The 22,707-nt window shown below is 41.4% G+C and overlaps 1 protein-coding gene across 2 annotated transcripts in view; it reads left to right on the forward strand.

Annotated features, from left to right (window-relative positions):
• The window catches only part of MRPL21 (mitochondrial ribosomal protein L21), a 45,209-nt gene extending 23,361 nt beyond the window's left edge, over positions 1-21,848 (forward strand). For both annotated transcript variants that reach the window (XM_073604560.1, XM_073604561.1), the window contains exons 3-7: positions 6,770-6,855; positions 8,295-8,458; positions 12,078-12,130; positions 18,592-18,695; positions 21,711-21,848. In XM_073604560.1, the coding sequence (XP_073460661.1) occupies positions 6,770-6,855; positions 8,295-8,458; positions 12,078-12,130; positions 18,592-18,695; positions 21,711-21,775 (472 nt within the window). In that variant the 3' untranslated portion in view covers positions 21,776-21,848. The remainder of the gene's footprint in view (positions 1-6,769; positions 6,856-8,294; positions 8,459-12,077; positions 12,131-18,591; positions 18,696-21,710) is intronic.
• Positions 21,849-22,707: the final 859 nt, after the last annotated feature.

Genomic DNA, 22,707 nt, shown 5'->3' on the forward strand with positions numbered 1-22,707 from the left:
TGAGTATTTTTTTTTTTTTTTTTTTGTTTTTCTGCCATCCCATTTTCATCTCATTGTACCCCCTGGTCAGACCTAGGGTCCCCATTGGTAAGTTTTCCCCTCTATTAGTTTTCTAGGAACAACACAGAATTTGTGATTTTCCTTTACTTTCACTTTCAATGATACTGGTAAACCGGACAAATAAAGAGGGTGAATCTCTGGCCTCATATACACTTTTGCTCCTAAATGTGAGTTAAAGAGCTTTTGCCTATTTTTGCTGAAGTCCCTAAACTAAACTCAATAAAAGCCTATGTGTCCATGTACACATAGACTTTTATCAGAGTTTAGGGGCAGTTAAACTTCCCTCTCGTCCCTATCCTGAATATAGGAGAATCACGTTCAGGAGAGGAACGTTTTGGCAAAAAAAGCAAACGGGGCACATTTGCGGTACTGTTTTTTTTGCCCTGTTTAGCGTTTTTTTGCTACCAGGAGAGTTGCGTTTTAGGGGTGTCCAGTGTATATGTAGCCTTACAGGGGCAATGGTAGCAATAAAAACCTGACCAGTGCAGAAGACCTACCACAAAAAGTGGAAAGGGCCTGTGGTGGATCCAGGAAATCTCTTATGGTACCCGTTTGAAGAGTTCCCATTCTTCCAAGACCTGGCGGTCAAAAGGGTTGAGTCTACTTAAAGCTCAAATGCTCTGTTGAGCTCGGCCATGTAACCGCTGGTGGTGTCCATGGCTGTTTACTAAGTCCATGGGCACAACCCTGGAGCGATCCTTATGGATCCCACAGTGAACCAAAAACTGGAGTTGCTCCCAATAGCCTTTTCCTACAGTGTAGATAGTTTAGGGGGCTCCCTGCACCGAAATTCTTGTCCGGTTCTCATTTCGGTACAGATGTGTAGACTTCTGTGTAGGGCTGCAACTAACGATTATTTTCATAATCGATTAGTTGGCCGATTATTGTTTCGATTAATCGGTTAATAACCTTTAAAAAAAAAAAAATGTGGTGTATATTTTAGTTAATATGTAAAGTTTTTAAAAAAGGCAATTTATTCTTAAATATCTTCATGCAGTGGTAAATATAAATAACCAACTATATGGTTAGGGAGCAAAATATCAAATCCACTCTAAGAATAACAGACAGAAAAGATTTACTGTATATACTATTAGAGGAGAGATATACTGTATATACTATTAGAGGAGATATACTGTATATACTATTAGAGGAGATATACTGTATATACCAGTGATGGCGAACCTTTTTGGGCCCAAGTTCCCAAACTGCAATACAACACCAACTTATTTTCTTCAAAGTGCCGAGCGACGCTATAAATAAGGTATACATCAGTCGGTGCAGGGATAGGCACGGACCAAGGCTGTGGCGAACAATGTTTCCCAATGATACCAATAATGAGGCCCAATGACACCGATGATGGGGCACAATTCCCAGAACTGCTGTTTAACATTTTTTTTTTGAAAAACTATCATTTTAATCCAAATTTTGGGGGTTAATCTGGATCCTGACCTAGGGACAGGACCAGGATGAAGGAGTTGAAACCAGACAGGAAGGAGTTGAAAGGGGAAGGTACCCACTACCAGGTGATAAGCTTGAGCCTCTGCCTCTAAGAAGCAGGACACCACGGACTGATGTGATATGCAAGAAAGGTAGCTGGATGGCCGCACACCGAGTTAACACCTTTAGCTAGCTAGCTGTTCTTTTTGTACCTGTTCTGTCCATGGATTGACTGTTGTGGATTTTACTCAAGTTTGCACAATAAAGGTGTTAATTCGGTGTGCTGCCGTCCAGCTACCTTTCTTGCTTGTCTGCATGTTTGCAGAGCTAGCACCTGATGTCTGAGAGTGGGGCAGGCGATCCATGGGATAACATGCCTGGAGCGGTGTGAACCCTTTTTTGCTTCGGACTGATAAGATAACAACTGTACATAATGTCCACTCCACACTAACATGTCACCTGTCTCCAGTGTCTCAGGTAGCTCATTCCCGCCTGCAAGTCTCCTCTGATCCCCGCCACGTGTTCTCTCATTCAAGCCCAGCACGTCACCGCTGACCCCAGAGATTTTTGGATTTCCGCCCGCATGTCACCGCCGCTTGTTCTTAGTCAAGCCCACCTCGGACACGTCACCGCTGGTCCTAGAGACCGGTGGGCAGTGCGATGTGGACGATTGGAAGCCAGTGTGTGCAGTTCTCATTTTTCCTGGCGTGCCCACAGAGAGGGCTCAGCGTGCCGGCTGTGGCACACGTGCCACGGGTTCGCCATCACTGGTATATAGTATTAGAAGAGATACAGAATACTGTATATACTATTAGAGGGAAGATACACTGTATATACTATTAGAGGAGAGATATACTGTATATACTATTAAAGGGTGAATCTGGTAAATATCATCAGACTCAGAGATCAAATTTTTTTTATTAAAAAAAAAAAAAAAAAAGTTCCTTCAAAAAAAGTCATTTTAAGAACATTCGTTCGATTTTATAATCATTAGTGGGGTCAAATTGATGTTCATTTTCAACCACAGTGACTGGAAAATTTGGAAATAATAGAAAACTTCTCGGTCAGAGGAATTTTCAGACCGTGTATGTGGTTTTCGTTCAGAAATTACATTCACTTTAAAACCAGAATGTTAAAAACAAGTGAAAATTTCAAACAACATTCTTTTAGCAAATGTAAAAAGATTTTTCGTCTGAAAATTGATCCGTGTGGCCAGCATAAGGCTCGGTACACGCCTATGCAGTTTGCTTTTGATCTGTTTCTGCAGTGCTTTTTGCTGTGCGTTTTGATTTTTGCGCACGTGATTTTGCTGCAATTTGTGTTTTTGCATTTTTTTTTGTGCCAATTTGTTGTTGGGCAGATTAAAAAACACAAATTGCACAAAAGTACATTGAACCAAAAAAGCACCATTTTGCGTTTAAAAAAAAAAAAAAAAAAAAGTCCCTGACCTTTTCCAAATACGCAGCGGCTGAAAAAAGCACAGATGTGAACGTGTTCCATAGGAAACCATGTAAATAAACTGTAAGGCTTTCTGCAAAAAGCACCAAAAAACACATAGATGTGAACCAGGTCTAAGACGTTTAGTAACATAGTGGGGTTAAAAAAACTAAAATTAGCCCTTTATAGTACAAAAAAAGTAGATAATCACTACTGTAAGGGGTTCATTTTTTTACTGTAGAGCTGTGAAAGTAATATATACGGTAGAGATTATTTGTTCTTTTTGTACTATAAAGGGCTCATTTTAGTTTTTAAACTCCATCATGTTACTGGCCGATTAATCGATTATGAAAATGGTAATCGATTAATTTCATAATCGATTAGTTGTCGATTAATCGATTGGTTGTGTCAGCCTTACTTCTGTGTCTGTGGAGAGAATTTGTGAGCTTCTGTTTGACAGAGAATAAGTTTTGGTAAGTCATTAAACACCTTATCAATGAAGTCATGGGTGCAAAGAGAACTCTCGTGGCCATTAAGAAGAATGGTGCCCAAAGCTAAGTCTGCCACTTCTGGATTTTGGAAAAGTTTCTTTTGTTCCTACTACACCTTCTCTTCATAAGCCAAGTCTTCCAATCTGCGAGTTCTAGATGTTGCAAATCTGGCACTATTCCTTCTCAAACAGAGGGGCACTGCCACTTGTACAAGTGAGAGGATGTCTGCTGGCCTTTGCAGCCACCTAGACTCAAGGCATTTAAAATCTTTGGCCCAGGACATGGTCTAATCTGTGACTGTATTGCTGCAACAAAGGGAATTTTTGGCATCAATGGGCATAAAAGGTGCATATTTGCACATCTTCATTCCCGCATCAGTGGTTCCTGCGATTTGTGGTGGGGAAGCAGTACTTCCAGCTTGTGGCTTTTTCCTTTTGGCCTGTCCACGGCCACCCTGGGTCTTGACCAAGGTCCTAGCCCCTGATCGTTGTGCTGCTGTGCTCTTGGGGTATACACATTATTGGTTATCTGGACTATTGTGTCTTGAAGGATCACATCTCCTCCTCAGCCCTGGCTGCCAATGTACAGCAGAGGATTCGGACTCTTCAGTAGCATCGGTGCATTCTCCATCCACAGAAGTCTGCGTTTAATCCAACCCATTGCTTGGAGTACCTGGGCCCTAGTCTTGGTCATGTTCCAAGCCGAGTGTTCCTTCCCTGGGAACAAGCATTGATCCTCTAAGCCCATGTCTGGACCTTAGGCTCCCTGCGGTCTGATTTTACATGAAGATTCTGGGCCTTCATGGTGGCTCATTTGAGGCAGTGATGTTTGACCAGTTTCACTTCAGGCCTCTACAGCTGACTACAGTGTCCGGACAAGTCCATGTGACCCTATCCAAATCCCAGGATATCTATAACCTGGTGTCTGACCAGTCCTGCTCTGGAATCAGGAAAATCATTTCTCCCATTGACCTGGACAAATCTAATGATGGAAGCCAGGCTATTGGGCTTGGCGGCAGGGATGGAGGGTGCCCTTGGGAAACAATGCACGGGACATATGGTTTATAGTAATTAGTGTGTGGGGGGGTTAAGTTAGTGCAGTCTAGCCAGGTATGATCCCAATAGTATCATAGTGAAAGAGCAAATTGTAGTGGGACTTTAATGATACCTTTTAGCGACCATCAAATATCAATATCAAATTAGTATAAAAATGACAAATTTTATTGACAATTAACTAAAAGACATTTTTAAGACATCAGAAAAGCTTGTGATACAATAATTCATTACACTTTCGATGTATGTCCTTGAGATAGAGGGTCTATGAGTCTCGCGGCCAAACCGATTCCTCAGGACCCATAAAGATCAATACAATCAATAGTTTTTCCACTATGCTGCATTAGATATCTGTGACATGGTCTTTGATGCGTTGCCAACATTTTTGACTGGTCTGGTTTGTTCCACCCATGGGACTGCGGACATACTGACCCAACAGCAAGTTACCTCATCTGAGTACTTCCCAGATTTATTTGGGGTAAGAGCTTTGGTTGGTTGCTTACTGTGCACTTATACCCCCTTCCTGACCTGGTCATTTTTCAGCTTTCACACTTTGAATGACATTTGCAAGGTCATGCAACGCTGTACCCATATGAAATTTTTATATTTTTTTTTCACATAAATGGAGCTTTCTTTTGGTGGTATTTTAATCACCACTGGGTTTTTTTATTTTTTGCTAAACAAACATAAAAACCTGAAAAAAACAAAAAAACAAAAAAAAAGTTTTACGTATTTTGCTAACAGGTAATTTTTCTCCTTCACTGATGGGCACTGATAGGCTGCACTGATGGGAACTGATAGGCGGCACTGATAAGTGACACTGATGATGGGCAGCACTGGTGGACACTAAGGGGACCGATGTCCCTCTAGCAGAAGCTGGTTAATGGCTTTCATTGGCTGGCAGCTGATCACATGGTAAAGGGCCCTTTACCCCGATATGTAATCAGCCGAGTCAGGCAAAAATGGGAGGGAGTTGAAGTTCATGTAGTCCTTCGGTTATAGTGAGGGCGCCAAGTGGTTAAACTAATTGAGTGTTGATATTTGGTGGTCGCTAACGGTATAATTAAAGTCCCACTACATTTTGCTCTTTCACATTGAATCCATTGGACACGGTCGTCAAGGGAGTCCAGACTTCCCATAGACATTTTCCAACTGTAAGTTTTCTCCTATTGTGAGTGGCTCCTAAATTTAGGAGCTTTTCCTGGGAAAGATAAAGTTATAATAAAGTGATGTTGGTGGTCTATTTTTGATGAAATTTTCTAGTAAACATTTTTATTGAATTATACTTTTCTGTTTAAAACCGCAGTTCTTGATCTCAGGATGGCCAACCAAGAACAGATAAAGAGATTTTCGTTCCCACTGGAAAATGTCTAACTATTTGAAGACCTTCTACTATGTTATATACATTTTCTGAGGGACTTTACTTTATAGAACAAATTTAGTATTAAAAACTATCACTAGGATACCTTTTCTGCAGGGGCAATGTTTTATTCAAGTATATCAAATATTTACGCTGCGCTTCCAAATACACAATAGACTACACACTCTGCATAGGTAGTAACTAAAGCGCATAAAAAGCATGTGAAAGTCATAAAGTGATAAACCCAGTCTCTACCAACTGTAGAAAGTGACACTGTGCAACTAAGATATAAAGGATGGTAAACATATAGTGAAAAATAGAAAATATATATGTAAACAATAAATGCAATTAAGTGCTAGCGTGCATCCAAGTGGTTAACAGTTGCACTACTTTCAATAGTGTCCATAATATCGTGTAAATAAACATTGATCCCACTGTTAGATAAACATAAATAAAGGTCTATTGTGTATTTGGAAGCGCAACGTATATATTTGATCTGCTTGTATCTGCATGACTTTATGAGATGTGTTTAATGCTTGCAGCTGATCTATGTTGTCATTTAGGCAGTTCTAAATCAGTGGAGGCTCACAGGACGCTCTACAACTTAAGTCATTCAAGTATGTTGGTTCATAGGTGTGGGAAGCCCAACACTGGAACTTTGTTATATGCTGTAATGAAGTGAGCAAGCTGCTGTCACTGCCTGCGAGTTTGTTCAACTTAAAGAAATGCTTTTTTTTTTTCCTACATTGAAGGTCGTTAAATGCCCATTCAAAAGAAACAGACTGCTTAACGCAATGCACCTCAATGAATGAAATTGCATGTATTGTAGTAAATTTTGTTATAGAGTGAATGGGCCTCCAAGTACCATTTTGTTATCTAATGCGATTGTTGTTTCTGATTTTGAAATAATTCAATGTAATACTGCCTTTCAGCTATGTACCTAAAACTTCCTTATCTGAACCACCTTGGCCAAAGATCAAACTACCAGATATCATTGAAGAGACAGAACAACATAGAGGTTAGAACACAATGTTTTCATATTCTGATAAAGCTGTCATTTTTATTAATGTTATTTTACTGTGTGTGATAACAAAATAGTGATTTCCATGGCAAACTGGGGAGAGGAGACACCTCCACCCCCTTCCTTTTTTCAAGGAGGCTGCCTTATTATGACAAAGCAGTGAGCTGCCAGAGAAAGTCATCTATGTCAACTGATTGCCTATTAGAGTTTTTGTACCTGGGATTGTCTGCAGACTTTCTTAAAGGCTGGTAAACATGGGCCGAATATCGGCCAGTATTGTCCAGTTCAATAGAAACCGGCCGACATTGGGTCACAGCAGGCTGCCTGACAGGAGCCAGTCTAATGACTTGCTTTTATCAAACAGGCATGCTGGAAACCAGCATCCGATCAGTGCTTGCAGCCAATGGCTGAGAACGCTGATCAAAGTCCCCCTGTCTGAACACAATAGCACAGCGGGGAGATCGCTATACTAACATCACTTGTGGTGTTATTTTTTTTCATTCAGCCCGCTGGGTTGAATGAAATGAAAAAACTCCACGTGTGTACCAGGCATCCCTCTCTTAGGATGGGCTCTTTTTGCTTGAGCTTCTAGATCTGCACACCTACTGTACTGTGACCATTATGAGGGATCTGTGACCCTTCCTGTGGGTGTTTTATTTATTTCATGTTATTAACCGTGCAATAGAAGTTGATGAGATATCCCCAAGTAGACAGTAACAGAGTCAGGAATTTTGTCAGGGAGATCTTGCTGTTGAAATACCCAGGACATAAGACTCTAAAGACTGATTCAATCCACCAGACCTAACCTATAGCTGAAATATCACTTTTGGGTCAATTTTGACCTTTCAATGTCTGTTGTTTTTTATGAAGAAAGGACACTTAAAATTCCTGTTTCTTTACAAAGTTAGCCTACAAAAAATATACCTGTAAAAGAAGACTGTAAATGCTTACCTTTCCTTTTGTCTGCACCACCAAATACTTCCAGGAGTGTCAATCTCGTTTGGTCCCCCACAGGTCCCACTGGTTCCTCCTGCTGACCTTCAAGTGACTACAGGACAGATTAGTGACATGGAGGTCAGCTGAAAGATGGGAGGAACCAGTGAGAGAGCAACCTTCAGGGTTCTATCATGAGAGGATTCCTTTATTGTGCTTGGTACATTACCATTGCTCAGTGCACTGCTATAGTGTGCTTCTCTTACAGTATAAATGTATATATTTGTGAGAATTGCCCTTGCTTGCTTCAGTATTTATTCACTGACAAATATCTACTGAAGAAAACAGATGTTGTAGTAACAATCCTGACAGTGTGTTGTTTTGTTTTGTTTTTTTTTGTTTTGTTTTTTTTTTTTTTTTAATTCATGCATTTGTAAAGCCATGCTGTCTTTATTTTGTTTTTTATTCAGTTCTTTTTTTTTTGTTTTCTCTTCTTTTTGTAGAGTTAGTTAAAAATGTAAACAACCTCATCGCCACAGGACAGTTTGGGCGTCTTTTTGCCGTTGTCCATTTTGCAAGTAAACAGTGGAAAATAACTGATGAGGACCTTGTTTTAATTCATGTCCCAGTTGAAGCACAGTGTGGAGACAGAATCCGCTTAGAAAAGGTATTTTTCTTCCACTCCATTTTTTAAAGAGAATCCATCACCAAATGTATTGTTGATGAAGTGAAACCAGGTGCAGGGTTATGTCTGAACATTGTTTTATTTGGAACAAGTTCTGAGGACAGTTGACTGTATGCTAACCAGCAATCTACATTGAACTTGAACCCATGCATTTTGCTCATATGTTAGCTGACTGGGTAGTAGGAGGGCTAACATGTTTATTAAAGTAGTTCTAAGTGCAGGAAACCCTGCAACTCCTGTACAGGTTCCCGGATCGCAACTGGATCACACAATGGTTCACACTGACATCTGCGAACCGCTGGGGGTTTCAATGTAACGTTAATGACACCCCCAAATCGGTTTGCAGATCTGAAAGATCTAAACTCCCATGTAGGGCCCCCAATGGTATGAAAGTTTTGGATTTGGACTTTTAAGGCTGGGTTCATACATATGCAATGCAGGAACCAGTGTGACTTCTGTGCGGGTTCCCATGTCACTCGCAGGCAGTTCACACTGCTGGCTGTGGGTGTCAATAGAAAGTTAATGACACCCCCAGATCGGATCGCAGTGCCAACTGTAAAATGGTACCAGTTTTAATTTTGGCAGCAAATTTCGATTTAGTTTTAGTCTTAGGACTAAAATGGCATTTTAGTTTTAGTCCCATTTTAGTCTTCTGCGATTGTTTTAGTTGTATTTAGTCGACTAAAAGATCTCCAGTATATTTTAGTCAACTAAAACTCATTTTAAAATCTAATGGGTGTAATTAAATTGTAATGCATTCGTTAACATTTCTCTACAATTTCCAAACTCATTATATACTGCTAGAGTGAAAAATCGAGTATGTTATTATTTATGGTATTGAGGTATGAACATGCACTACAGACCAGTGTTCATTTTGAAGTCAAATTTCAATTTTCTTTTAGTCTTAGTCTTTTGACTAAAATGGAATTTTAGTTTTAGCCGTATTTTAGTCATCTCAATTGTTTTAGTTTTAGTCGACTAAAATAGTATTCATTTAGTTGACTAAAATGTTTTAGTCGTTTTAGTTGACAAAATTAACACTGAATGGTACAGGAATCGGATCACATGGGTGTGAACACCTATGTGATACAATTCCAGTGCAGACCAAAAAAGCATCCTGCACCAATTTGTATGGCTGAATTCGCATCGCACAGACATGCGGTGCGAATCACATGCGTTGTCTGTGATTGCACTAGTGTGAACCCAGGCCTGGGTTCACTGTTTTTTTACCTTAAAACTGTTACACTTACCTGCCTGTTTGCAGTGTCCCCCAGCATGTAAACTGAGCTGCACATGCACAACTCAGCTTACATTGACCATCCCGTTCCCTGTAAGAATGCGCAGAAGTGATTTTGGCCTGCGACAGCCAATGAAGATAGATGAAAACCAGCACACAGGAGAACATGTTGGCGCCAGTGAGGGACAGGGCCGTTAGAGGAAAGGTGAGTATAAACTGCCTTTAGTTTTAGTTTTGCTTTAATGCATTATGGTAAAGAAACACCCTATTAACTGTTCCACCTCCTCCCTAAACACTTACCTGAGTACTTTCACAATCCAGCTGTGTCCCTTGGCTGCAGCAGCTCTGATCTCTCTTCCTGGTCTCACAGGAGACTCTGAGAGCAGCTGCAGCCATTGGCTCCTGCTGCTGTCAGTCAAATCCTGCGGGGAGAGAACGAGGGGCATGGCCAATCCATACCGTGTGTGTCTTTGGATGCACACAGCCCGGAACAGGACCACGCCCGCATGGGTGCCCCCTCAACACACAGCTTGCCTATAATGCTACATGCTGGTTTTAATTTCCCTCTTGTGAGAGTAACTCTTATGTTTGTACTATTAAAATGCCTTATTGCTACACTTAGATGGCACTGCTTTTGTCTCTCTCTCAATACTATACCAGAGTCTCCTGCGCTACCACGCAGAATGTGAACCAAAATGTAATAAATCATGTAAATAATTGCTGCAGCTGGTATCATGTATTCCCACACCAAAAAAATGCAATAAAAATAAATAAAACTCTGCGCAATCAAACAAAATTAAACCATATACATAGCATATAAATCTCTTTCAAATGTATAAATAATAAATCTGTGTGACTAAAAAAATATTATCTGAATGTCTTTCATCGTAAATTATAGTCCCAAAATGCAGTGTAATGATGTTCTGGTCACATGCCTGAAGCGGCAGTGGACTGGCATGGGGCCCGAGCATCAGCAGAGGGAAAGTGCATAATTGCTTTGTTGCCCACAATGCAGAGCTGTTTCAGATCACATTCTGACTCCGGATCATTTTAATTGGACCAGTTTATGTGAGTTTGATTTCACCGCCTCTCTTGATAAGGTTGAGAAATGACCAATTTGTTATTCATGTGTAGTGAGAGTTTAATAGAAGGTTACATTTAAACAACTTTTTTTGTTCATTTCTCTATATAGTAGAGCTGCAAAATTCTGGAAAAAAATAGAATCAGGATTCTCTCACAATTCTGAAGAACTTTTTTATTTAAAGATTTACAACCCATGAACATTAGGTCATCAAACAAGATGGCAATAAAATAAGCCATTATACTCTTTGCTTCAATCAAATTAAAAGAAATGTAATGAAAAATGTGAAATAAAAAAAATACCATTACATTAAAAAAAAAAAAACATTCGCCTGTCAAACCCCTCTGAAAAGCAATATGTGTGTGTGTTGCTTTTTGGAGGAGTGGCAATGTTTTGCAGTCAGAGACTCGGAATAGGAGAGGTGAAGAACATACATATGCATTTGTCAAGTTGAAGGTGGGATTCCAAACATAGAATACAATTAAATTGGGGTATCTTTTGAAGTGCACTTGCATGAAATTACATTGCTGGTACAATGCAGCTGAAGTATTGTAAAATAATTAAAGTGACACTAAAGATTTTCTTTTTTTTAAATAACAAACATATCATACTTGCCTCCACTGTGCAGCTCGTTTTGCACAGAGTGGCCCCGAACCTCGACTTCTGGGGTCCCTTGGCGGCTTTCATGGCTTCTCCCCACAGCAGATAACCCCCTGGGAGAAGTGCTCTCAAGGGGGGTTACCTCGCGCTCCCGAGTCCAGCATTGGGCGTCCTAGAGGCATTAAAGTGAAAAAACACAGCACCTCCGAATCCTGTCTCTCAATATCTGGCTCACAGGAATAGTGCAAGTGAGACACTGAGTGACCGGAACGGCACAGCCAAAGACAGCACAGTTTACTGTGCACCGCTCCCAGCCATGGAGTCCCAGCTGGGCGGCAAGTGGAGGCAGAGCCGCCAAGATTTGGCGATGACTGATTACAGACACAGTCACTCAGGGAGGCTCAGTAGAGGTGGTGACAGGAACCGAAGATGCAGCCGCCCGCCGGACTGATGGGGCCCCATGTGAACCTGGCCGTGCCCACTCAGTAAAACATTCCTGTTGTCAGTCCATGGATGACGCAGTGTATGGTGTGCTCTCTTGTTATTTGTTTTTTTAATGAAGAATCCTTGACATGCTGGATTGAGATCGTTTTGGGGGGGTATCAAGATCAAAATCTTTTTACGATTAATCACGCAACTCTACTATATAGTGGACTAATTCTTGCTTATTTTGCCTTTCTTAGGTGCTGCTAGTTGGCAGTGATAATTTCACGCTTATAGGAAAGCCTCTACTTGGGTAAGCTATTCATTCTCCCCATAATGTTTTCTCTGAATCTAACCCTTACATTTGTCACAGTTTTGTTATGTGTTATTTTGCCCATAAATAACCTTTATTCAGTACACCCTTCAAATAAATGCAAATTTCTCCATGTTTGTGTCTTTAAAAAGGGTGCAAGTACAGGAAAGCATCTGCTGATCTGCCCTGAAATCCAGTATGCTCCTAATTTCCTTTGCTGCACTGAAATCTTGACCAATATTATCAGCCCTATCCACTTTCTTATGTTGACCTCCATGCCTTTATAGACCTTGCTTTGTACACTGGTCCAAATCATTTGGTGGAGGGGGGATTATGGTGTAAGGGTTTCTTTTTTCAAGGGTTGGACATAGCCCCTTAGTTCCAGTGAAGGGAACTCTTAAGGCATCAGCATACCAAGACATTTTGGACAATTTCATGTTCCCAACTTTGTGGGAACAGTTTGAGGATGGCCCCTTGCTGTTCCGACATGACTACTCGCGTATATTTACTGTGGCACAATGGCACCGCTGTGCAAAACCCTGTATATATACAGGGTTCCTTTAAGAGCCGTCAGAGGGCGTGCGCACGGCGTGGGACCCGATGTGCATGGCAGTCGCTCTTTTTTTGTATATAGCGTAAAAAATAAAAACCGCAGAGGTGATCAAATGGCACCAAAAGAAAGCTCTATTTGTGGGAAAAAAAGGACATCAATTTCGTTTGGGTACAGAGTTGCATGACCGCGCAATTACCAGTTAAAGCGACGAGGTGCCGAATTGTAAAAAGTGCTCTGGTCAGGAAGGTGGTAAAACCTTCAGGGGCTGAAGTGGTTCAATGGAAAATTATGTCTTTGTGAAGTTTTGGGGCTGTAGGTGGATATGACATCTGTCTTCTGCTTATGATATAATGGCCCCATCTAGCCCATCTCCCATCTCCAGCCACAAGTTTTTTTAATTATTTTGGATAGATTGTAGAAAGGTTAGAATCTCTGGCAATTTTTATTTGCTCTTTGTGTCAGAACATGAACTTAGTGAACATTTCCATCAAAAGGAAGCCTTCCTCTCATTGCCTGTGTGGAGTGGGTGTCAGACAAAATAGGAAATGTGGGAAATGCAGAACTCTATTTAAGTATGTGTATCTGATATCTAGAGGGCCGCCAGGGATGCTGTAAATCACTGTAATAATTGGTGCTACTTACAGTGAGAGATACTGTTCCAAGCAGCTTCCTTTCTGCACACTGACCACGGGGGGGTTGGGGGGGGGGGGGGGGGTCACACGCCATGTGCCATTCGTAGAACATCTTGTATTTTTTTTTTTTAAGGGAATACATGTTGTTCTATGAATGGACAAGGTGGAGATTGTGACCACCAACACCTCTTTGTTCCAATCAGAGACCAACTTGTAGTCAAGTGGAAGCTCCACCGATCTGCTTTTGACAGGTACCCATCCCCACTTCCAGGAGACTGCGCCACAGCGCAGCCCCTCGGAAGTTCACCCCCCCCCCCCCCTCCTCCTTTCTCTGCCATCGGACCAGTTAAAAAGTGCAGCGCACTTCGTGAATGTGCAAAAGAGAACATGCTGTGAAACTGAAAGTCTTCACTGCCGGTTTCCCTTACCATGAATGACGACGGCAGCACCCGAGAGCAGATCTGAAAATCGGCTGGAGTGCTGACATCACAGGCTCCCTGGACAGGTAAGTGTCCTTATATTAAAAGTCAGCAGCAACAGTATTTGTAGCTGCTGACTTTTTTTTTTCCCTGGGCTGGAATACCGCTTTAAAATCATTCCTGGTGTTCAGGAGGGTATATATTTCAAAAGGGTGGCACACATGATCTAAAACTATGAGAGATTCTAATCCTTTACTGATCTATGCAAATCAGAAGAAACAAAAGGCTAGAGTTAGGCTTTGAACATAATGTTTTGTTAACCCTCCCCCTACAACCCCCTCATTACCAATATCCACATCCGGAAAATGCTGATATTGAGAATACGCTTTCAGCTTAGATGAAATCTAAAGCGAACGCGCTGAGAAAACTATGGGCAACCACTGCTGACTTCTCCTGATAATGGTTGTTAATAGTCTATTTACTGATCCAGCCCTAGAACTAGTATACAAATTAAAATTAAGCACTTGACCTGCAGAAGATTTACCCTCCTTCATGACCAGGCAATTTTTTGCGATATATCACTGCGTTATGTTAACTGACAATTGTGCTGTCATGCAACACTGTACCCAAATTAAATTTTTGTCATTTATTTCTCACAAATAGAGCTTTTGATGGTATTTGATCACTTCTGAGTTTTTATTTTTTTGTGCTATAAACAAAAAAAGACCGACGATTGTGAAAAAAAAAAAAAAAAACAATACTGTGTGCTTTTTGCTATAAAACACATCCTAATAAAAAATTGGAAAAATCTAATTTATTCACACATTTAGGCCAATATGTATTATGCTACATATTTTTGGTAAAAAAAAAACAAAAAAACCCCAATAAGTGTATATTGATTGGTTTGCGCAAAAGTTTTAGCCTCTACAATCTATAGTGTATACAGTATCTCACAAAAGTTATTTTGAGGCGACAGCAGATTTACACTGTTATCAAGCTGTTCACTCACTACTTTACATGCTAGCAAATTGTCATTTCTTCAGTGTTGTCACATGAAAATATATAAAATATTTACAAAAATGTGAGGAGTCTACTCAGTTTTGTGAGATACTGTATATACTAGAGTTTTTTTTTTATACTAGTAATGACGGCGATCAGCGACTTGTAGTGGGATTGCGATATTGCGGCAAACAATTGGACACTGACACTTTTGACACTTTGCGGGAACCAATGACACTAATACAGTGATCAGTGCTAAACAAATGCACTGTCACTGTACTAATGACACTGGCTGGGAAGGGGTTAAATATCTAGAGTGATCAAAGGGTTAATTGTGTGCCTAGACAGTGTTTTTTGTGTAAACTGCTTTTACTAAGGGAAGTAATGGATTTTATTCCCTGCTTTGCAGGGACACACAATCCATCACTTCACTCCTGTCAGGACGGAACTCTGCCTTGTTTACATAGGCAGATCTTTGTTCTGTGTCTCTGGCTGACAATTGGCAGATGTTGGCGTACATCCAGAGGCCAGCACCCACAGATCGGCTTCTGCTGTGGTTAAACACAGCAGAAGTGGCCCGGTGGTGCTGGATGTGATTTTGTGCAGGAGGGCCCACCCTGTAGCAGTATATCTGCTATGGGGCGGTCCGGAAGTGGTTAAGCAATAGCAGCCTAAATATTTTTCTCAGTAATAGTTTCCTTTAATTCAAGTGAACATGTTTCCATAATAAAGAACCTTGTAGAACACCGTGGAACCTTAGAAAAGTAATGTGCTGAGTTTGCAAAACATTGAAAATCTCATGTTACATATAGTCAGTAAAGTGACAAGCCTCAGATGATACACAGAAATTTAAATAAAACTTTCTACATAAGCTGTACCTGTTTTATCTGCAGCCATCTTTCCCCCACAGCCTTCCAAAACACATTTTACACAGCAGCCCTCGGCTCTTTAAAGCAGGGGTGGGGGTCTAAAGTCACACAGCACAAAGTTCAGTGAGGAGAGCTCTGAGCCCTGATTGGAGGGAAGGGACACACCCACCTCCTCACAGTACACCGGAACGTACTTCTCCTCATTACAAATTAGCTCTTGGAGTCAGTAAATGACTCGTGCATACAGTGCATCAGGAAAGTATTCACTGCGCTTCACTTGGATTACATTTTTTATTTTCCTCAAAATTCTACAAACAATACCCCATAATGAGAACGTGAAAAAAGTTTGTTTGAAATATTTGCAAATTTATTAAAAAGTGAAAAAAATCACATGTGCAAAAGTATTCACAGCCTTTGCTCAATACTTTATTGAAGCACCTTCGGTATCAATTACGTCCTCAAGTCTTTTTGAGTGTGATGCTACAAGTTTGGCACACCTATTGTTGGGCAGTTTCTTCCATTTTTCTTTGCAGGACACCTCAAGCTCCATCAGGTTGGATGGGGAGCTTTGGAGAACAGCCATTTTCAGATCTCTCCAGAGATGTTCAATCAGGTTCAAGTCTGGGCCACTCAAAGGCATTCACAGAGTTGTCCCGTAGCCACTCCTTTATCTTGGCTGTGTGCTTAGGGTTGTTCACCTGTTGGAAGATGAACTTTCGCCCCAGTCTGAGGTCCAGAGCGCTCTGGAGCAGGTTTTCATCAAGGATGTCCCTGTACATTGCTGCATTCATCTTACCCTCGATCCTGACAAGTCTCCCAGTTCCCTCCACTGAAAAACCTCCCCACAGCATGATTCTGCCACCACCATGCTTCACTGTAGAGATGGTTTTGGCCAGGTGATGAGCGATGCCTTCTTTTCTCAAGACATGATGCTTGCCATTCAGGCCAAAAAGTTTAATCATTGTTTCATCAGACCAGAGAATTTTGTTTCTCATGGTCTGAGAGTTCTTCAGGTGCCCTTTGGCAAACTCCAGGTAGGCTGTCATGTGCCTTTTACTGAGGAGTGGCTTCAGTCTGGCCACTCTACCATACAAGCCTGATTGGTGGAGTGCTGCAGAGATGGTTGTTCTTCTGGAAGGTTCTCCTCTCTCCACAGAGAAATGCTGGATCTCTTTCAGAGTGACCATTGGGTTTTTGGTCATCCCCCCCCCCCCCGACTAAGGCAGGCCTTTCTGCCCCGATCGCTCAGTTTGGCCAGGCGGCCCGCTCTAGGAAGAGTTCTGGTAGTTCCAAATGTCTTCTATGTACGGATGATGGAGGCCACTGTGCACATTGAAACCTGCAACGTTGCTGAATTTTTTTTTTTTTGTACCCTTCCCCAGATCTGTGCCTCAAAACAATCCTGTCTCGGAGGTCTACAGACAATTCCTTGGCGCACATGGCTTGGTTTGTGCTCTGACATGAACTGGTAACTGCGGGACCTTATATAGACAGGTGTGTGCCTTTCCAAATCCATGTCCAATCAACTAAATTTACCACAGGTGGATACCATTTAAGTTGTAGAAACATCTCAAGGATGATCAGTGGAAACAGGATGCACCTGAGCTCAATTTTGAGTGTCATGGCAAAGGATGTGAATACTTATGTACATGACTACATGTGACATATTTTTTTTTTCCGTTTTTTCCATTTTTAATAAATTTGCAAAGATTTCAAACAAACATTGTTTACGTCATTATGGGGTATTGTTTGTAGAATTTTGAGGAAAATAGTGACTTTAATCCATTTTGAAGTAAGGCTGTAACATAACAAAATGTGGAAAAAGCCCTGTGAATACTTTCCAGATGCACTGTATAACAGTGGAAAGAGGCAGCAAAGAGCAATCACACTCAATGCTTTGGATAGAGACAAATACAAAGTATAGAAGGATGTACTTTGTTCATATTTCATGTCTGAGGTTTACAGCCACTTTAAGAACAACGGATTCAGCTATCACGTTTTGGGGGACAGAGTTCCCCCCTTCTTTAGGACCTGGACAATGACTGGTGACATAATCGGGATGAAATAAAATAGCCTGCTATATATATGATGGTATTTGTGACAGAGTGATAGAGGGAAATGATGAGCTCCCTTGTAGGAGGGGTTGGGAGGAAGATCTGGGAGACCTATCCAATGAACAATGGAAGTATATCTTGGAAATGGGTCCCTTAAGCACTCTGTCACCATCACAATCAGTATCTTACTTGATGTTACTACACAGAGCATATAAGACACCTCAGAAATTATTTCGTTATGGATGGAGGATAGATGCCAGATGTTCAAGATGCAGTGACCCAAAGGGCGATTTAATTCACATGATGTGGAGCTGCCCTGAATAGATACTGGAGTGAAGTTATGGATAAAATAAATAAGATAAAATATGTTTATTGAGCTGTATGGAGAAAATGGGAGTATAGGGGGGAGGCAAATAGCTATAATCAGATGTCTTTTTCTTGCACGAAAACTGATAGCAAGAAGGTGGCTGGTGGTAAGCCCACCAATCCGCGTAGAGTAGAGTGGGAGGGGGGGGGGTCAATAAAACAATAAGAATGGAAAGACTTGTCTATAAGAAAAGGGGAAATGCCAAAATGTTCAAAAAATTTTGAGAAAGTTGGACAAGAGGAGAAACGTTACAGAATTGGGGTAGTGGTGTCATTGGGATTTAAACTGATGACCCTAGTGCTGCTAGGCAGAAGTGCTAACCACTTAGTGCTGCTTATGGACTGTAGCTTAGTTTAAACAATCTTTAGTCACTATGACTGTATAATAACAAGAAAATGTACCTTTTTTTTTTTTTGTTTGTTTTATATAATATGATAACATTTGTAAAAGATGTGGTGGTGATCAGTTAGATAAAATCCAGGATGGTGTCCAAAGCATCACCATGTCGGAGGTCTGTAATTATGAAACTATTTTTACAATGTGTATTTTGACATTCACTTGTTTCTAGGAAAGATTTAGTACGAGTTGAAGCCACAGTGATTGAAAAAACAGAGTCCCATCCCAAGATCAACATGAAGTTTTGGAGGAGACACAGATACCAGAAGAAGAAAAGTAAGGGCGTGCGCTGCTATAAACAAAGCTGCTACAAACATTGTTTTTTAGCACAGGAAATTTTTGTGGCGCTGTGACATGTTTGTGTGTTTTGCTTTTTAAATACCTTTTAGGGCTAGTATACGCAGAGATTCAAGATCAGTTAAGGCCAGTTTGACGTCAGTTGATGTTTGTTTTTTTTCCCCTCTGTGCAACTCGGTGCAAATCCAGGGAAAACAAATGATAAATGCAACACACCTGTGTATTCTTGTCTTTAAATGTGGGGTACAGTGGGTTCTTGTAAGGACTACCCAATGGTGGTCTTACATACATTTTACCTCCTCCGTCTGTTTAACCTTTCTGCTGCCACAGCAGCTGGGAGTGTGTATCTATCACAAGCAGACTGTCGGCTTTCTCTGACCTCCAGAATTGTGCTCTTATGTGGTATTAATAAAGTTTTTTAGTTGGGAAAAAACTGTCTAGAAATAAAGTTACTAAGGACTTAGGCCCCCCCCCCCAAAAAAAAATGTAAGCCTGCCCTGCCCCCCTGTACATGCACACCAACGTTAACACATCCGTTGGGGACGCCCACGTATGTCGCTTGCGCTTGTCAAACTAGTAATTCTAGGGCTATTATTCATGGTTACCTCTATAGTGATGACCCACAGGGGCTTTTCAAGTGTCACCTCTGGAAATATTGGGGTACTTAAGTTTGTCATGTTATGGCCATACACAAATTTAAAGCTTGATCATACACCCTCCCACCAGCCCAGTGCAGCGGTCTTGGGGTTTAAAAATCACACTGCTCTTTCTTCTCTTTCCCCTAGGGACACCAGAAAAAATCTGAGGGTTTCTGATTGATCGGCACTGGCACATGACTGTACTGATGAATTAAAACTGCCCAGTGTCCTTAGGGAAAGAAGGGGAAAAAGCATGTTTGTCAAACCCCAGGACTACTGCACCAGGCTGTGTGGATTTTGAAAATACAAGGGTTGGACAAAATTATGGAAACACCAGATAAACAAACTAAATCGTTACCTAATATGATGTTGGACCACCTTTTAACATTCAAAACTGCCTGAATTCTCCTGGGAATTGACAAAAATATTTTTTTATGGTGGATAATGGAATCTGATACCACTCTTTATGCAAAAAATCATTCCAGTTCTCGTAGAGATGCCAGGGGTGGAAAACGGGCCCAAACCTTGTTCTCCGAAATTGAAAAAAGTCTGGCCGTTGCAGTGTCCAGGGAAAGTGCGAGACGTTGTCTGCATGCTCGTCAAACCATGGTTTGACAACACCAGCTATGTGAATCGAAGCATTATTGTCTTGGCAATTGGTGCTGTCTTCGTCAAATGTCTGCACCCTGGAATGCACATGGTGGGCAAAGTTTTTGCATAGTCACTGGCAGTGACTCCACCTTTCAATCTGATGATGGGACTGCCCATAATGCTGTACTGTTGGCACAAGACAGTACTTGTCGGTATTCGCCACGCGTAACCATGTCCGGTGGTTGGGAGGTGTAAAGCTCAATTCATCAGACCATAATACAAACTTTACATTGATCGATAGTCCATGATTTATGTGTGTTGCACCACTCTCTCCTCTTCTGAGCTTTCATATCAGTCACTAGTGGTCTGGCATTTGCAGCTGGCTCGTGAATGTTTTGCTTATGGAGTTTCCTCTGCACAGTTTTTGTGGACACGGGCTTTGGAAGACTGAGATTGAGCTCTGCAGTCACTTTTGCAGCAGTTTTCTCATTCCGGGTCACAATCCTGCACAATGTCCTTTTGTCTCTTTCTTTCAGCTGACCATGTTGACCGCGCTGATGCTTATCAGACAACGTTTTTTCCTTAATCCTGTATATGCCGTCACAACCTTTGTCTGCAACTTCAGTCACAGATACACCAGCTAAGCGGGCACCATCAACTGGCCCTCTTTGAAGCTCAGTGAGCTCTGACATGACTGCATTACTAGAAGCACACGCAGTGAATGATGGCAGTGAGGCTTCCCACCAGTTAGCTAAGTGTCTCATCACACAGCGGAAGCAAAAGAATGTTACATCACTTCCGCTTTCAACGCGAAACATGTTTTCACTTTCACACCTGCAAATCATGTAGTGTTTTCATATTTTTGTCCAACCACTGTATGTCATCCAATTGCAAAATAGATAAATAATACATTTGACATTCACATGATTAAAACGTAATATTATGGTGACATATGCATTTACGATAGCTACAATAGTAGGCCTTTACCGTATTTATCGGCGTATAACACGCACATTCATTTTAAGAGGGAAGTTTCAGGAAAAAAACTTAAATTTTAAATAAGGAACTTTGAAGCAAAATAAGGGTCAGTGCCCATCTGCAACCTCACCATTGCCATCAGTGCAGCCTGATCAATGCCCATCTGCAGCCTCACAAGTGCCATCAATGCAGCAGCCTCACCATTGCCATCAATGCAGCAGCCTCACCATTGCCATCAATGCAGCAGCCTCACCATTGCCATCAATGCAGCAGCCTCACCATTGCCATCAATGCAGCAGCCTTGTCCTTGCCATCAGTGCAGCCTGATCGATGCCCATCTGCAGCCTAGAGGGGACAGAGAGGGGGCGGGATGAGCGCCGACAGATTACATACAGTGAGAATCTCCTATGATAGACAGAACAGTGGTCCAATGGCGGCCCAGGAGACGGGACTTCTTATTACAGAGGCCGCCAAGTAAACAGGAGATTCTCACTGTATGTAATCTGACGGCGCTCGTCCTGCCCCCCTCCCTGTCACCTCCGAGGCAGCTAAAATTGAAGTATTGGCGTATAACACGCACACGCTATTTGCACCCGATTTTCATGGTGAAAAAGTGTGTGTTATACGCCAATAAATACAGTAATTAGAATTTCAACTACAACTACTAACATGGTGTAATTCAAATTTGTATATGAATGTCAGTGAATATAGCTAAAAATAGTTAATATTGTGGATATGCTGCAGTAATTATTTACATTCTAACATTGTTTTTCTGTTTGCATTACAGTTATTGTTACCCCACAGACCATCCTAAGGATTAATTCCATTGAAATTGCTCCTGTTTTATCTTAAGTATATTTTTCTACTGTAAATATGCTGTTATTCTAAATAAAATAAAATATCCTAAGCTGTTTAATATTACAAATTGGCACTGTCTTTCTTGCATTTATTGATATATTGCAGTGATCTTGAGGCCTGAACAATGAAAGCCTGAGCAGTGGCAAAGTCACCCAGAAGTTCGGCCCCCTCCTCCTTCTCCAGGTGCCAGGCCATTCACAAAGCACATCAGGGAACCGGCTGTGAAGCCGCAAGGCTTCACTGCCGGTTTCCCTTACAAAAAATGGCGGCGGCATCACCCGAAAGCCGATTGAAAAATCAGCTAGGGTGCTCACATTGCGGAATCCATGGACCCCAGTATTTTTAGCTGCTGACTTTAATTTTTTTGGTGGGGGTGCTGGAGCTCCGATTTTAACTACTTCACTGACCCAGCACAAGAATGACAATCAGGAGTTTTGACCTGACCGACTTCAGTTGCTGCCTGCTTCTTTCAGGTCAGCGATTTTGTAATGAAGCCAGAGACAGCCAGGCAACTAACGTTTTCAAAAGAAGACTACCAATGATAGCCTCCATATTTCTTACTGTGCAGGCTTCCGGCATAGTGTATATCATGACAAATGGAAAAAAAAAAAATAAACATTTTCCCATGTTTTATCCCAAAGATGCTGAACATGCAGAAAATGACCTGGTGATCTACCAAAAGCACATGTGCACGGCCTAAACCCGGAAGCAGGCATTGAGTACAGGTACGCAATTTTGCCTCTGCGGGCCGTCCATCCACAGTACATTGCGGGCGGTCCGCAAGTGGTTAATAAAAACAAGGGAAAAATAGGTTTGCTAGGGTTTACATACACTTTAAGAGACAACATACCTGGGTTAGACTTTACATATTAACAACACATATATATTTACAGCTTAAAGAGTTCACCTTTACTAAAAAAACTGCC

This window comes from Aquarana catesbeiana, linkage group LG11 (genome assembly GCF_042186555.1).
Source record: "Aquarana catesbeiana isolate 2022-GZ linkage group LG11, ASM4218655v1, whole genome shotgun sequence".
Classification (NCBI taxonomy): Eukaryota; Metazoa; Chordata; class Amphibia; order Anura; family Ranidae; genus Aquarana; species Aquarana catesbeiana.